Here is an 18,220-nt window from a genome sequence, read left to right as displayed (position 1 = left end):
ATGCAGCTTAGATATATTTTTAATGAATTGTTAATATTAAGCCAGATTCTTGAAAAGCCTTAAACTAAAAGTAAATTCAAACAAAATAAATTTTTGCAAGCAAAATTTGATTAGATAGCCACATTGATTCTTTGCGAAAAATATATTTTTTGATTTGGGGGAAGTTTCTAATTTCACTGTACTTAATTATATTATTATGAGCTATGTATTACTAGATTTCATGATTATTCAAAACCACACTGATCTTTTCTCAGCTTTCGGTAGTAGTTATTTGTACAGTTGATGTATCCCCTTGACATCTCTTAGATAGTTTGCTTATGTCCTTTAAAGTTGTCAGTTTTTACTTTTTGCCTGTATATGTGTGAACTTTTTGAGGACAGCAACCAAGTAGCCTGCTCCTTTTTGTCTACCTAGTGCCTGGCACAGTGTAAAATCATATAAAGCAAGTATTTTGAAATTTGGAATTATCAATTATTAAATTAGTTAACAACAAGACCATTAAACAGAGATGGCCCTAATGCCTTTGGCTGGCCTGAGCAAACCAAAATCTGTCTGTAAGCACTTTAAAGTTTTGAAATTGAAACCAAAGCACAACCAGTCATAAACAGCCAACTAGGCCTTAGGCTATAGCCAATCAATAATTTCCGTACTTTGCTTCTACCTTTTCCTTATAAAAGTCTTTCCCTGAGCTCCTGTTGGTGCAATACTCTTAACCACTTTTGGTTTAAGTGCTGCCCAATTAGAATAGATTTTTGCTCAAATAAACTCTTAAAATTTTTTGTTATGCCTCAGTTTATTGTTTAACACCATTTAACTGTCCTGGCTCCTGTCCTCTACACCTTTACCAGCTTTTTGGTATCTTGCAAACAACAACAATGACAACAACAACAACAAAGACTGCAAAACCCTGCTGAATTAGAAGGCTTTCTTGACATTTCTCTTGGCCCCCTTTGGCCATATCCCAGTGAAGTTTTCTTGTCCCTCTAATCTATCATAATAGCATCATGTACATATTTCTATTACACCACTTGTTTCAAGATTTTCTAATTTTGTTTTCAGGCTTGTTTACCAATAGATTTGTTTGTTCCTTGAAAGTAGGAACAATTGGGGTGCCTGGGTGGTTCAGTCGGTTAAGAGTCGGACTCTTGATTTTGGCTTAAGGTCATGATCTTGTAATTCGTGAGTTCGAGTCTCATATAGAGCTCTGTGCTGACAGTGCGGAACCTGCTTGGGGTTCTTTGTCTCCCTCTCTCTCTGCCTCTCTCTCTCTCTCTCTCTCAAAAATAAATAAATAAACATTAAAAAAAGACAGTAGGAACAAGTATTTGAGTAGGAATATTATTTGTCTTTATGTCTCCGGTGCCTAGCACTATGCTAATCTAGCAGTAGGTACTCAACAGATATTTGCTGATTGAGAAAATCCAAATAGATTTCTCAAGTATAATTTCTTTTAGGTAAATTTCATCTGATTTCTAAGTTAGGAAGAGTGGAAAAAAGTGTAGAAGCTCACTGTGGAGCAGTTCTTGCAGGAAGATGGAATTATGAAGGAACAGCATTAGTTACAGGTAAGTTGTCTGCAAAAATGACATTTTAAACGAATTTTTTAAAGGAAAATTTTCTTTGAATCATATTTTCTTTAGTAATAGTGTCTTTCATTGTTTAAGAGCAGATAATTGGCAAAGCATTGAACTAACCTGCTAGATAATGTTATAATTCAGAATGTCATATTAATAATATATGATTTATGGAGAATATTCTGTCAAGACTTTTGAAATGGTCAGTTATGAGATAAATAAAAGTTGTAATTCTTTAAAATTTTAAAATTCAAAATATTCTTATTGAACTGACCTTTACCCCTATTCCATCTCTCTCCCATCTCCTGCTTTACTGCAAGTATTCTCATCTTTGTCTATGGTATTAGTTATCTATTGTCGCCTAACAAATTACCCCAAAAGGTAATGGCTTAAGACAGTAAACATGTAGTATCTTACAATTTCTGTGGGACAAGGAAGATTTAATTTGGTTGGGTAGTTCTGTCTCAGACTCATGTTGTTGGATAGGGCTTTAATAATGTGAAGGCTTGATTGGGGCTGCTTCCAAGATGGCTCACTCACATGCTCTTGGCAAGAGGCCTTAGTTCCTCTCTGACTGTTGGCAGCAGGCCTTACTTCCTCGCCACACGGTCTTCTCCGTAGGGCTGCTTGAGTGTTGTAACAACATGACAGCAGGCTTCATAAGTGAGTGATCCAAGAGAGAGCAAGATGGAAGACACAATATATTTTTTTGAACCACCCTTGGAAGTCATTCTCTATCATTTCTACCACATTCTATGAGAAGAAAGTCATTAAGTATAGCTCACTGTGAAGAAGAGAGAAATTAAGCTCCACCTATTAAAAGGAGGAATAACAAAGAGTTTGTGAATACATAGTAAAACCACCAACCTATTCCCTGGGCTTTCTTTTAGGACTTTTTTCAGTGAGTTGTTCCTTCTCTTGCCTATTTTTTCAACTTGTCCTTTTCCAGGGGTTTCTTTTTCAGCATATAAATGTATTCAGATATTATCCATCTTGAAAATGAGAATAATGAAATAATCCTGCCTTTAACAAATAATTCTCTCTAGATACAACTTCCTCTTTTTTCTTTTAGGCAAGCTGTTCAAAAGAGAAGGCTACTACTTCACTCCATTCTGTCCCCACTTCACTGGAATTTGCCTGCAACTCTTCTTTTGCACTGAAGGCACTTTTCTTAGAATTGTAGGGTAGAGACTTCAGTGAAAATGAAAGTATTATTTGAATAATATTTTCATAAGTCTTCTAAGATTAAAGGAAAAAAAATAAAAATTTTGGGCATGGAAGTTGGGCTTACTCTGATAAAATTGTTTCAGAGTAACTTCAATTAAATTTTATAGTTATGAAGCACTGTCATTTAATGAGTAAATTGTATCCGAATTTTAAATATGTGTTAATATGATATATTGATTTTTATATGCACATTTAATGTTTAAATTTGTTTTATATAGATTAAAATATCAATTATTCTTCTCTCTTTATAGCTGGAGAAGATGGACAAATAAAAATCTGGTCAAAGACTGGGATGCTAAGATCAACTTTAGCTCAGCAAGGTACATATAATAATCAATTAAGATGTCTTAACAGTTTCTTTTAAAAACAGACTATTATAGTTCTTAAGACAGATTTAGGTTGGGTTCAAAACCTGAAATCTCTTATTTCTGTTTACACTTTTTCCTCTTATTTTCCATGTTGCCTGATAGGCCATGATAACTGTATTATTTGAGCCAAGAAATAGAAGAAACACTCAAGGGCTTTTTCTTTTCTTTAAAAAAATTTTTTTTAATGTTTACTTATTTTTGAGAGAGGGAGAGAGAGTGAGATAAAGCACGAGTGGGGGAGGGGCAGAGCGAGAGGGAGACAAAGAATCCAGAGGCAGGCTCCAGGGCTTGAACTCATGGACCGTGAGGTCATGACCTGAGCTGAAGTCGGACGCTTAACCGACTGAGCCACCCTGGTGCCCTAGCTTTTTTAGTCAATCTATATAAATGCAGTTAAAGGCTAATGATTCTTTTAAAAATAATTCTGAGGCCTTATGAGCATATACTACCTGGAATAGGATTGGGTGTCTATTTAAGTAAATAATAGTAATAGAAAACATTGAAAGTATCTCCGTACTTAAAAAGTCCTAATAAGCTCATAATATTATCATCCTTTCTAAATTGTATTCTACATTTGGTGTCTACTCATGGAAGGGAGCAGATACCTTGAAGATTCAAAACTTGGTAAACTACAAGTACTTAGAGCAACATCTTAGTTTTCTATGTTAATTGGAAAGAAGTGCCCATAAAATCAATCCAGTGGTCATTCCTGTTGGGATTTTGTGTGTGCGTGCGTGTGTGTGTGTGTGTGTGTGTGTGTGTGCGCGCATGTAGCAGATTTATTTTCCTAATTAGATTTTATCTAGTAATAGTAAAGCAGTTTTAATGTTGATCTGAACACATATCAGCTGATCTTTAGAGACAGGTTGTAAATAATTCTTTAGAATTATATGATAAAGTCATATTGTGAGGTATCTCCAGTTAATGACTTCCAAAAATTTCCAGATTTAATTTTTTAAGTCATGTGTACTCTTAGAATAGTGTTAAAATAGTTACATTTCCTTAGCTGCACATTAACCAAATTTTAGCAAAGGGCCACCATAAATAATAGGTAGTAGTTATTTAGGTAATCATAAATACTAGGTAATGGTTATCTCCTGAGATTAAATATTTGCTACAGATAATCTCCAAATAGAATATTTATCCATGAATAGAAAATTCAGAGTTCATAGAAACATATATGGGTGAATTTTAGTTAGGAAAAAATGTCAATCCATTCTTACTTTAGCAATAAAATGTACCTCTAGAAAATAAATTTTATTTAGATTTTTTAGTAAGAATGGGGATTTATTTTTGGCTTTATAATTTTTGTTAGGGCTAATTATTTGGCATTCTCACTATATGATGTCTGACTTATAAGCAACTGACAGAATTCTTCTAGAAATTATTGCCCCCTTGGAGCTGGGGCTATGGTTCTTTTCAGCTGTTGCTGCTGCTGAGACACGTCCTTTCTTCCTTTCTTTTCTCTTTTATTAAATTTGTTGTTTACAGAAGCCACAGATCTTTAGAGAAATTCCAGAAGTTTCTTTCACTACCCATTATAGCAACTGGAATTCTTGTCTAAGACCCTTCTTCAGGGGCGCTTGGGTGGCGCAGTCGGTTAAGCGTCCGACTTCAGCCAGGTCACGTTCTCGCGGTCCGTGAGTTCGAGCCCCGCGTCAGGCTCTGGGCTGATGGCTCAGAGCCTGGAGCCTGTTTCCGATTCTGTGTCTCTCTCTCTCTCTGCCCCTCCCCCGTTCATGCTCTGTCTCTCTCTGTCCCAAAAAATAAATAAACGTTGAAAAAAAAAAAAAATTAAAAAAAAAAAAAAAAACCCTTCTTCACTAGTAGCCCTGTAAGGTTACTTATTTGTTTACTTAAATTCTTCCCAATCATCTCCTGCCCTTCTACTGCCCTTGCATTTACCATTTTGGACTTTCTGAAGTCTAAAGTTGAAAGTTAGGATATGTTTTTTAATATAAGCAATGTTAATCATGGAGGATAGTTGACATAGTATTATTAGTTCGGTACGATGGTTTACCTGTGTAATGGGTCTGGAAACCAAATTGCCTCTTATTTTACTTTTATGGAGAAATATATTCAGAGTTCCCAAATTTGCAATGGCAATTTGGAAGCATAATATGTTTATAAATTAAGGGCGTTTTATAAATCTGAGGTCACAAACAGGTGGTCTATGGGCTGAATCTGGCACACTAGAATGGTACAGGATCGATATTAAAATCAGGACATTTCACATACAAATTTGGTCTTCTGTCTTGAATTCATGAAGATTTACATCTATATTTTCTTCTAAGAGTTTTATAGTTTTTGTGTTTACATTTAGGTCTATGATCCATTTTGAATTAGTTTTTGTGTATGATATTTATTTTAGAGAGGGATGGGTAGTACTCCTTTTTTTTTCTTCCTCCAAATAGATGGGTAAATACATTCTCTTAAAAGCTAAAATACTGCTTAGGTCATATAATATAGTATTTATTATATATTCATATAAATAGTGTATAGTATAGTATTTATTATATAGTCATCATATCATGTAATATATTTTCCATTGACATTCCAAATAGCTATAATTTTCTTTCTTTCTTTCTTTCTTTCTTTCTTTCTTTCTTTCTTTCTTTCTTTCAATATTTTCATTTATTTTTGAGACAGAGAGAGACAGAGCATGAGCAGGGGAGGGGCAGAGAGAGACAGGAGATAAAGAATCTGAAGCAGGCTCCAGGCTCTGAGCTGTCAGCACAGAGCCCGACATGGGGCTTGAACCCACAGACTGTGAGATCATGACCTGAGCCGAAGTCGGACGCTTAACCGACTGAGCCACCCAGGTGCCCCAGCTATAATTTTCTTAACATCAAATGGCTGTGAAAGGGCTGATCATTTTTATCTTATTTGAATCTTATTTATTTTCCTCACTCAAGGTTTATATTAATTATGAGATTAATTAGCAAAAATAAATTATATAGATTTTCTTATTTTGGTTAACTTATTGGTATTTCAACTGAATAATCATCTTTTTTTTAGATTAAGAATTACAGATTTACTGTAGAACTATGCATCTAATTTTTGAGTTTTTGATCATTGGTGCCACCCACACTTTCCTAATAAGGCATAGACTTTTCCCATTTTATCTCTGGGAAAAATCATTGGAAAAATTAAGTTATAACAACATTGAAGGAAAAATATCAGGTTACTTATAAGGTATATTTGATTTATTAGAGATTACAAGTTTTGAGGGTGATTATAAACCTGAATATGAACTACTGAGAGCTGGATGCTGAAGGCACGAGTAAGGAGGCCAAAGTAGGTGGGGTCAGGGACTCCAGCCTCCTTTTAGGATAAAAACTGGAAATTTTGGTACGAAAATGAAATAACACAAACCTGAATTATCATAAAACTTGGAATTCAGCAAACAATGTTGAAAGCATCTTTGTGAGTTTTACTACATGTTTATGTTAATTGTATTTATTTTTGATGAATAGAAAAAATTCTGAATTCATTTCTTAATGACTGGAGCCAGATGTACCCATAGAAAAAGTCATAGTCATCACCTTTTTCTCTAATACAGAAAAAGCATTAATTCTAAAGGTTTTTTTTTTTTTTTTTTGAAAAATTTGACTTAGTTTAGAAACAATTCTTACTGGTACCTATAAGGAGTCATTTTTCCTTATTAAAGAAAAATAATGTATGGGCCAATGATAATTATAATTAAACCATATCTTGTGTTACATTGTACATTTTAATTATAGGCTAAAATTGGAATAGAGTAATACTGCACACCTTTGAGGACATTCCTCCTATATTATATTCAAATGGAAGAATGGAATGACAAAAATGGAATCTATCGACAATGAATTTAGTACAGGAGGTAAACTGGAAATATAAATAACTGTTACACAATGCAGGATGCTGTGAGAGGACAGGAAGACAGAGATGAATGCTTTGGGGAGGAAAGAAAGTATCAGAGGCTTCCTGGCAAATATTTCTGGAATATCTTAAAAAACATTTTTTTTCCAATGTTTAGTTTTTTTTATTTTGAGAGAGAGAGAGAGAGAGAGAGAGAGAGAGAGTGAGCAAGCAGGGGAGGGGCAGACAGAGAGGGAGGGAGAGAATCCCAAGCAGGCTCCACGCTGTCAGTGTGGAGCCCAACATGGGGCTCAAACTCACAAACTGTGGGATCATGACCTGAGCAGAAACCAAGTGTGGGACGCTTAACCAACTGAGCCACCCAGGTGCCCCTCTGCTTTTTTTAAAGTAGGCTTCACGTTAAGTGTGGAACCCAATGCAGAGCTTGAACTCACAACCCTGAGATCAAGACCTGAGCTATCAAGAGTTGGACACTTAACTGACTGAGTCACACAGGCGCCTCTAGAATATATTTTGATTGGGCTTTGAAGGATGAATAAATTAGGGAAGTAAATGGGCTTGTTGGCAATGGAGTGGGGCTGATTTGCCCTAGTGGCCCTCAGAGATGCTCAATTTCTTGTCTGGATTCCATCTGGAAGCCCCAGAATCCCCTCCTCAAGTTTTCTTGGGAGTCTAAGGCAGGTGGATCTCTAAGTCATGGCCAAGTAGTTGGAGCCATAAGACTGGTCTGGCTGATCACGGTCTCAGCTGGTCAGGGCTCCAACCCATCATGCCCACATACCACCTGCCACTGCAGGGGCCTCCTTCGGGTCTGTCTCTGAGCTGCCCCCACCCTTCTGGAGGCTTCCTAGAGCCTCTGCTGGCTGCAGACGTGGGGCACTTGCTGTCTAGAGGAGGAGTGTCTGTGATGGGTCCCCAAATCCATGTTCTGTGTTACCACCATGTTCCGATAAAGCTATCGAAACAGAAAAAAAAAAATGGCAATGGAGTGGGGCTGTGGAGGAAGTTAGATGATCAAAGGTATAGAGGCAGAATAGCATAAAGCATGGAAGTCAGGTGAATGTGAACAGACCCCTTGGGCCAGGGGTAGGCTGTATGAGGGATAGTGTTGCTAGAGGGACCAAGACATTGATGGTCTTGGATGCTAAATGAAGCAGTTTTGATCTTATTCTATCAGAATACAAAACCTTAAAAAAATAAGCAAAAGAATAAGAGATAAAGACTATCTGTTAGGAACATAACCTTAGCAGTAATATGTAGGATAAATGAGAGGAAATAGAGATTAAATGGGGTGGCCAGCAAGAGACACATGAAAAGATGCTTCCCATCACTGTCCATTAGGGAAATGCAATTCAAAGCCGCAATGGGATATCACCTTACATCTGTCAGAATGGCTAAAATAAAAAAGAAAAGAAACAACAAGTGTTGGTGAGGATGTAAGGAACAAGAAATCCTCATGCACTATTGGTGGGAATGTAAGTTAGTATAGCCACTGTGGGAAGCAGTATGGAGGTTCCTCTTAAAAATAGAAATAGGGACACCTGGCTGGCTCCGTCGGTTGAGCATCTGACTGTTGATTTTTGTTCAGGTCATGATCCCAGGGTCGTGGGTTTGAGCCCTGCATCAGGCTCTGTGCTGAGCATGGAGTCTGCTTGAGATTCTCTCTCTCTCTCTCTCTCTCTCTCTCTCTCTCTCTCCCCCCACCCCACCCCAACTCCTTGCTCTGTCACTCTCCTCCATTCTTGCTCTCTCTCTCTCAAATAAAAAATAATAATAAGGGCACCTGGGTGGCTCAGTTGCTTGGGTGTTCAACTTCAGCTGAGGTCATGATCTCGCCGTTCGTGGGTTCGAGCCCCGCGTCAGGCTCTGTGCTGACAGCTCGGAGCCTGGAGCCTGCTTTAGATTCTGTGTCTCCCTCTCTCTCTCTGCCCCTCCCCCACTCAAACACACACACACACACACACACACACACACACACTCTCTCTCTCTCTCTCTCTCTCTCAAAAATAAATAAAACATTAAAAAAATTAAAAAAATTAAAAAATAGAAATACCATGTGATGCAGTAGTTCAACTACTGGGTATTTACCCAAGGAAAACAAAAACACTAATTCAGAAAGATATATGCTCCCCTGTGCAGCATCATTTACAATAGCCAAGATACAGAAGCAACCTAAGCGTCCATTGATAGATGAATGGATAAGGAAAATGTGGTATATATGTACAATGGAATATTACACAGCCATAAAAAAGGTGAAGTCTTGTCATTTGAGACAACATGGGTGGACCTAAAGGGTATTATGCTAGTTGGTTGCTAGAGGGAAGGGGGTGAGGGGATGGGAAAAATGGGGGAAGGGGAGTGGGAGATAATAGGCTTCCCGTTATGGAGTGAATAAGTCACAGGAATAAAAGGCACAATATAGGGAATATAGTCAACGATATTGTAATAGCGTTGTTTGATGACAAATGGCAGCTATGCTTGTGGTGAACATAGCATAACATATAGAGAAATTGAATCACTGTGTGTTGTACACCTGAAACTAATGTAACACTGTGTCAACTACATTCAGAAAAATTAAAAATAATAATAACCAAAAAATAAAATAAATTGGGGTGACCAGTACGGAGGTTATTGGGATGTTCTATGCTAGTGTGCAATAAGGCTTGAACAGAGGCAGTGATGATAGTAGTTGAAAAAAGTGAATAGTTCTTAGTGGCTGAGAGGAATGGATATCTTGTAAAAGGGAAAAAATTCAGACAGAAGAATAAATGAGGGGTTAGTGTGGAAGGATGATAGTTTTGAATATGTAGAGTTTGAAGTCTTCAGGGCAAGTGGAAATATTGTGTTAGAGCTCAGAGGTAAAGGCTGAAATATTAAAGTGAGAGTCAGTTACGGAAAGGTGAAAGATGAAGCTATAGGGGAAGTTGCAATCCCCAAGGGAGAGGTGGCTGAGGCTAGAAACTAAAGATGCAAATGCATTCACTTAAACTTTTTCTCTGTACCGACCCAGTGACATATATAACCCAAAAGTTGCTATTGTGTGGAATAAATCCCACTTGATTTATTGTTAGTATATGTCCCTACAAGTAGAATGAAAGAGGAATAATTCTTGGTGTTCTAATTCTTAATGATTTGGCAACCCCAAAACATTGAGTTCTTACTATCATGAACAACACAATAAACAGCTGGTTGTTTATTGTGTTACAAAGTAATTTCTAGTAGTAGTAGCTAACAGATAGTGCTTATATAGTATCAGACTCTGCTCTGAGTACTTTACTTATACCCAATGTAGACCTATATTACATTGAAGGCAAAGATAGCTAATTCTTCAGTGTAGTAGTGAAGAGTTTGTTTCAAAGCATTCTTAAAAACATACAAAAACAACATTTTAGGGGCTACTTTTTAGTATGAGTGTGAAAAACATGGTATATTTGACCATGCACTTCCTTAAAACAATCGAAATACATTTTTGTCTCCTCTTCTGTGGTTTAAAATGCCTTCAACAGGTTGAAAGAATTTAGATAATTTGTTTTACAGAGAGATAAGGGTCTGACATTTAACACAACCCCAGGTGCATGTGGTTTCTTAAAAAATGTCAAAAGGGTCATGTGATCTTAGTGTACAAAGTCAGAAAAACAAGATCTTTTTGAGTGTCTTAACTGAAATGGAGCATAAATGAAAATTCCCAATATAAAAAGCAAGACATTATTTAATTCTTCTGAAACTACTTTTGTTTTTTTGTCCATTTTTTCTGTTAATGTTTGAATTAATAACATCTTATTACATATTTTGCTAAACTTTTTATAGTAAACTTATTCAACCTGAAGGCTATATTTGTTATTTTCATACTGACTTTGCGAAGTGAAGTGTGGCTCTGGGAGTAAGTCAATGCTTTAATAAGGATATTTTTTAAAAAACATTTTAAATATTACAGATTTGTTTGAAGTGCAAGTGGGATAGATTTCATCATAATAGAAACCATAATTTTCTTTATGAAGCTAATTTATCTACTTTCAGTAATAATCTTTATCCGAACTACCCAAATTGGAAATTGTATTGTATGTCTCCTTTTGGGAAAGAAAACTTTCATGAATATACTAGTTTTACACTTAACATTTTATTATAAATATAAGAGCTGAATAAAATGAAGACTTCTCTTAGTTCTTGATGTTATACCCATTTTGAATATTGGTGGTTAAGAAGATTTAACTAATGAGACTTGGCTATTAATCTTACCTATCATAACCCTATATTTGTTTTCTGATTGAACAAATGTGATTAAAAGCCTCATGTATTACAAAGGAATTGCTTAACTTTTCCTCTATAAGCTTATTTTGTTTTATACAATACGTTATTATATCTGTTTTTTAAACAGTATTATTGTTTAAAAAATATTTTTTAAACAGGAAGTGAATAATCACTAAGTTCCAACAGGGAAGATAAGAATTCTGAAGATTTTTAAGATTTATAAGCAAGGAAATGGTGACACAGCTGACTTAATGAGGCCACAGATTCAGTGTTAAAGAGGACAAAAATGTCCATAGCTCCTCATCCTATACCCCAACTTTGCCTTTTACCACAACTAAAGGGCTAGAGTCACATCCTGTATAACTCAATGGGAGTTGTATTTACTGAATTATTTCCTTGAGGATAGATGTTTGTCATAGTTTAGTAAACACCCCAGGAAAGTGTAATTTTACTGAATATATTCATGATGATCTTTAATTAAAACATATTAAGTTACTTTTTTTGAACAATAATTACAACTATAATACTGGGAATAAAGAAGGTACCTATATTTCTCATTGTATCAAATAATCTTTCCGCCCCTATTCCCTTCCAGTAATCATCAAGAACCACATTTGAAATATCTCAAATTTTGATTTACATTTTCTGAGAAATTTATTAGAGAGGAATTCTATTCATTTGGAGATTTACTTGTGAAGCCCAGCCAGGTCAGCTCCTGGCTACTTCCAGAGAATATTACAAGAGAACATACTTACCAAGTACCGAAGAAGTGCCTTCTGAGGTTGGCCATCTGTAGGTTCCTCTGATAGAGAACAATCCTAGATGTCATAGATTGAATAGCATATTAAGACCCAATATAAAACTCAATAAATAGAAGGCATACTTTATGGTGGTTTTTTTTTTTTTTTTTTTGGGATTAGGTCTAAACTAGATTTTCTAAATCCCTTAAACCACTGAGACTTACAGCTGAATTATATTCTGATTAGGAAGAAAATGGCATAAAGGAAGTAGGGTGCCACTTGAACACAAACATTTATCTTACTGAAATTTACTCCCTGTTAATTACTGATTACTCCCTGTTGATTAGCATCAGTTGGGTTTGCATTTAAATAAACAATTAAATCTTATTGATTGCCCATAAATCCTCAGATTCAGATTTCATTTTAGTGAAAATGTAAATTACAGAAAGATTCATTTATTCATTCACAGAAAGCCAACTGCTACAATAGTCTGACTTAGGAGTTCCAGACAATATTTTAAAAGCTTGGCTTTAGAAATATAATAGGATTAATATTTCATAGATTAATTGTATAACCTTCATTCACTTTCCTAATGGATAGGTAACTGGGTCAGAATTTTGTTTTTTATTTTTAAAATTTATATACAAATTAGCATATACTGCAACAATGATTTCAGGAGTAGATTGCTTAATGCCCCTTACCCATTTAGCCCTCCCCCCTCCCACAACCCCTCCAGCAACCCTCAGTTTGTTCTCCATATTTATGAGTCTTTTCTGCTTTGTCCCCCTCCCTGTTTTTATATTATTTTTGTTTCCCTTCCCTTATGTTCATCTCTTTTGTCTCTTAAAGTCCTCATATGAGTGAAGTCATATGATTTTTGTCTTTCTCTGACTGACTAATTTCACTTAGTATAACACTCTCCAGTTCCATCCACGTAGTTGCAAATGGCAAGATTTCATTCTTTTTGATTGCTGAGTAACACTCCATTGTGTATATATACCACATTTTCCTTATCCATTCATCCATCGATGGACATTTGGGCTCTTTCCATACTTTGGCTATTGTTGATAGTGCTGCTATAAACATGGGGGTGCATGTGTCCCTTTGAAACAGCACACCTGTATCCCGTGGATAAATGCCTAGTAGTGCAATTGCTGGGTCGTAGGGTAGGTCTATTTTTAGTTTTTTGAGGAACCTCCATACTGTTTTCCAGAGTGGCTGCACCAGCTTGCTACCAACAATGCAAAAGAGATCCTCTTTCTCCACATCCTTGCCAACATCTGTTGTTGCCTAAGTTGTTAATGTTAGCCGTTCTGACAGGTGTAAGGTGGTATCTCATGGTGGTTTTGATTTGTATTTCCCTGATGACAAGTGATGTTGAGCATTTTTTCATGTGTCGGTTGGAAATCTGGATGTCTTCTTTGGAGAAGTGTCTATTCATGTCTTTTGCCCATTTCTTCACTGGATTATTTGTTTTTTGGGTGTTGAGTTTGGTAAATTCTTTATAGATTTTGGATACTAACCCTTTATCTGTTATGTCATTTGCAAATATCTTCTCCCATTCTGTCAGTTGCCTTTTAGTTTTGCTGATTGTTTCCTTTGCTGTGCAGAAGCTTTTTATTTTGATGAGGTCCCAGTAGTTCATTTTTGCTTTTGTTTCTCTTCCCTCTGGAGACGTGTTGAGTAAGAAGTTGCTGCAGCCAAGATCAAAGAGGTTTTTGCCTGCTTTCTCCTCGAGGATTTTGATGGCTTCCTGCCTTACATTGAGGTCGTTCATCCATTTTGAGTTTATTTTTGTGTATGGTGTAAGAAAGTGGTCCAGGTTCATTCTTCTGCATGTTGCTGTCCAGTTTTCCCAGCACCATTTGCTGAAGAGACTGTCTTTATTCCATTGGATATTCTTTCCTGCTTTGTCAAAGATTAGTTGGCCATACATTTGTGGGTCCATTTCTGGGTTCTCTATTCTGTTCCATTGATCTGAGTGTCTCTTCTTGTGCCAGTACCATACTGTCTTGATGATTACAGCTTGTATGCCTCCTGCTTTGGTTTTCTTTTTCAAGATTGCTTTGGCTATTGGGGGTCTTTTCTGGTTCCATACAAATTTTAGGATTATTTGTTCTAGTTCTGTGAAGAATGCTGGTGTTATTTTGATAGGGATTGCATGGAATATGTAGATTGCTTTGGGTAGTATCGACATTTTAACAGTATTTGTTCTTCCTATCCAGGAGCATGGACTCTTTTTCTATTTTTTTTTGTGTCTTCTTCAATTTCTTCCATAAAGTTTCTATAGTTTTCAGTGTATATTTTCACCTCTTTGGTTAGATTTATTCCTAGGTATTTTATGGTTTTTTGTGCAACTGTAAATGGTATCAATTCCTTGATTTCTCCTTCTGTTGCTTCATTGTTGGTGTATAGGAATGCAACCAATTTCTGTGCATTGATTTTATATCCTGCAACTATGCTGAATTCATGAATCAGTTCTAGCAGTGTTTTGGTGGAATCTTTTGGGTTTTCCATACAGAGTATCATGTCATCTGCGAAGAGTAAAAGTTTGACCTCCTCCTTGCCGATTTGGATGGCTTTTATTTCTTTGTGTTGTGTGATTGCAGAGGCTAAGATTTCCAATACTATGTTGAATAACAGTGGCGAGAGTGGACCTGACCTTAGGGGGAAAGCTGTCAGTTTTTCCCCATCGAGGGTGATATTAGTGTTGGGTCGTTCATTTATGGCTTTTATGATCTCAAGGTATGATCCTTCTATCCCTACTTTCTTGAGGGCTTTTTTTAAGAAAGGATGCTGTATTTTGTCAAATGCTTTCTCTGCATCTGTTGAGAGGATCATATGGTTCTTGTCCTTTCTTTTACTGATGTGATGAATCATGTTAATTGTTTTGCGGATATTGAACCAGCCCTGCATCCCAGGTATAAATCCCACTTGGTTGTGGTAAAGAATTTTTTTAATATATTGTTGGATCCAGTTGGCTAATATCTTGTTGAGGATTTTTGCATCCATATTCTTCAGGGAAATAGGTCTATAGTTCTCCTTTTTAGTGGGGTCTCTCTCTGGTTTTGGAATCAAGGTAATGCTGGCTTCATACGAAGAGTTTGGAAGTTTTCCTTCCATTTCTATTTTTTGGAACACCTTCAAGAAAGTAGGTGTTAACTGTTCCTTAAATGATTGGTAGAATTCCCCTGGAAAGCCATCTGGCCCTGGACTCTTGTTTTTTGGCAGATTTTTTATTACTAATTCGATTTCCTTACTGGTTATGGGTCTGTTCAAATTTTCTATTTCTTCCTGTTTCAGTTTTGGTAGTGTATATGTTTCTAGGAAGTTGTCCATTTCTTCCAGATTGCCCATTTTATTGGCATATAATTGGTCATAATATTCTTTTATTATTGTTTTTATTTCTGCTGTGTTGGTTGTGATCTCTCCTCTTTCATTCTTGATTTTATTTATTTGGGTCCTTTCCTTTTTCTTCTTGATCAAACTGGCTAGTGGTTTATCAATTTTGTTAATTCTTTCAAAGAACCAGCTTCTGTTTTCATTGATCTGTTCTACTGTTTTTTTGGTTTCAGTAGCATTAATTTCTGCTCTAATATTTATTATTTCCTGTCTTCTGCTGGTTTTGGGTTTTATTTGCTGTTCTTTTTCCAGCTCCTTAAGGTGTAAGGTTAGGTTGTGTATCTGAGATCTTTCTTCCCTCTTTAGGAAGGCCTGGATTGCTATATACTTTCCTCTTATGACCGCCTTTGCTGTGTCCCAGAGGTTTTGGATTGTGGTGTTATCATTTTCATTGGCTTCCATATGCTTTTCAATTTTGTCTTTAACTTCTTGGTTAGCCCATTCATTCTTTAGTAGGATGTTCTTCAGTCTCCAAGTATTTGGTACCTTTCCAAATTTTTTCTTGTGGTTGATTTCGAGTTTCATAGCGTTGTGGTCTGAAAATATGCGCTTTTTTGATCCTCTTAACTAGCTCCTTTATTATAAGGCATAATAATGAAAATTTATCAGTTTTTTTTTTCTTTTCCTTTTCACAGGAACACCAGTATATTCAGTAGTGTGGGGCCCTGATTCAGAAAAGGTTCTTTACACAGCAGGCAAGCAGCTGATCATTAAACCTCTTCAACCAAATGCTAAAGTTTTACAGGTACTTCTCAGGTATTTGCAAATTGTTATCAGGACCTGCTGGACTGCTAAATAAGAGGTCACTTTCTTAGGAGTCTCTTTCTTCTGGGTGGTCTTTTTATGTCTGACTTTTAAGTGTGTGTTTTTATTAGCCTTTATTACAGAATAGGGGATATCTGGTTATGTTTCTAACAAGGTTCACTTCCTCCTTATCCAATTTACATTATTCTAGCAAATCATAAATGTGTTTAGAGTTACTAAATTGTCTCATGATTTGGCATGCAGACATCTTTAAATTTAGCACAATCAGCCTCACATGTATAGATTTAAGACAAAACAGGGTGAAATCATAAAACTTTAAAAGTTTAGACTGTGTTTTTTTTATCATTATAACTAGCATCCTCCTCCTCCTCTTCAACATCATCTGTTCAATACACTTAAGCTTTCTCTAAGGCCCTTGCATTCTTTGGTATTTTTAGAGTGGAGAGGTCATAAATGTAATGTTTAGAACAAATTAGGTATATATAATTTTACCAGTTATATAGAAGCAAAACAATGGTGGCAGTTAAGACAAGTCAGAGTAGGACAAATTAATGGGAAACCTTAAGCCTATATTCAGTATTTTGATGTTTGATTTCAGTGTTAAAATGCAGAATCATATTTTATTTTGATAATGACACAGTGTAGTGTTGGTAATAAAAATATAGGCTTTGGAGTTTGTCACATGGTTTTAGGATGTTCACTTATTTATCTAAATGTAACTTTAGGCAAGTTATAAAATATCTTTGATTCTCAGCTTTCTCATCTCTTAGTTGTGATGCTAATACCCACTTAGTAGGATTGTTGTGAAGATTAAATGAATTAAATTGCAAAGTGCATAGGACAGTGTATACAATAAGCATATTGAGTGCATAGAGTAAGCACTCAATATAGAGTACTCATTACTATAGTTATTATTATGAGTTATTATGTCATCTCTACCTTTTAGTCAGCCCCCAATAAATTAGAGCCAAGGAGGTCAGAAAAAAAAGATGTAGAAATGACTGGGTCTTGAGTAAGGGATTTGGTGTTAGAGACTGACCAACTGCAATGGGTATAAAAGTGCTTTAAGAAGCAGCATCAGATTTAATAGCTGAGTAGGTAATAGATTTGGGGAGTAAGGGGATAGAAATGTTATTGAGTTTCCATATTGAGTTTCTACAAATGTATTGAGTTTCTACAACTTCTATGTAGGTTATGTTATATATATTTTATAAAGTCAACATGCATTTAAATTTTTACTGCATGCAGAACACTCTGCTAAGAACTATGCGACAAACAAGAAATAGAAGATACAGGTCCTTGCTCTAAGGCAACTAAGGTAAAAAATTTGGGCAAACAGAAGAAGCTGCAAAAGAGAACTAGTTCTGCCTGCCTTTAGTCAAACTCCTTCCACACCACTCAGACTCCAAAACTCTACTTTGAAATTGTACAGTAAAACAGGCAAGATGAATCTGTAGTTTGTAGTTATGTAATTTATTGAGATACCTGTAATTAGGCTTATATAAATGAAACTCAGGAAGTTAAATTATAGTTTAGTGGTCTAGTAGAACTTATGGGCCAGCATGTAGTGGAGGGAAAGAAAAGTATCCATTGTCAAAATTCAGCTAGAGTGGAAGAAGAGTTGAAGTATAATTAGTAACTTAATGCAAATTTTCTTTTTTTTCTTTTTGGTAAACTAAAGCTGCAGCAGTTTTCCTTGGGCATAAACACATTAAAATTTGTATTGTCCACAAAAGGAACGCCTAATTAATTCTTGCTTGTAGAATACAGTTCAAAAGTAAATACCTGATTTTCCTTTAAAGCTCTAGGGACTCTTCTAGAGACCCAGAAGTTGGTTTTATAGTGAAGAGACTTTTTAAAAATTTATTCAATCAGTGAAAATGTAGTGCATACATACTATATACCAAGCACCATGCCGTGTGTGACATAATGCAAAGTGAAACAGAACAGTTCCTGCCTTCAAGGAGCTTGCTTCTGTTCAAAGGAATTTCACAGATTGTGCAATTCATGGAGATATAATTGAAAACTGTCTATG

General features: G+C 35.9%; 1 protein-coding gene across 1 annotated transcript in view; it reads left to right on the top strand.

Annotated features, from left to right (window-relative positions):
• Positions 1 to 18,220, top strand: part of IFT80 (intraflagellar transport 80) — a 140,483-nt gene that overhangs the window by 26,393 nt on the left and 95,870 nt on the right. Inside the window, exons 4-6 of the mRNA XM_030328653.1 lie at positions 1,455 to 1,565; positions 3,053 to 3,121; positions 16,056 to 16,165. Of these exons, the coding sequence (XP_030184513.1) occupies positions 1,455 to 1,565; positions 3,053 to 3,121; positions 16,056 to 16,165 (290 nt within the window). The remainder of the gene's footprint in view (positions 1 to 1,454; positions 1,566 to 3,052; positions 3,122 to 16,055; positions 16,166 to 18,220) is intronic.

Source organism: Lynx canadensis, chromosome C2 (assembly GCF_007474595.2).
Source record: "Lynx canadensis isolate LIC74 chromosome C2, mLynCan4.pri.v2, whole genome shotgun sequence".
In the NCBI taxonomy this organism is placed as follows: Eukaryota; Metazoa; Chordata; class Mammalia; order Carnivora; family Felidae; genus Lynx; species Lynx canadensis.
Note: the sequence above shows the minus strand (reverse complement) of the source record. Positions and strands in the feature narration are given on the sequence as shown.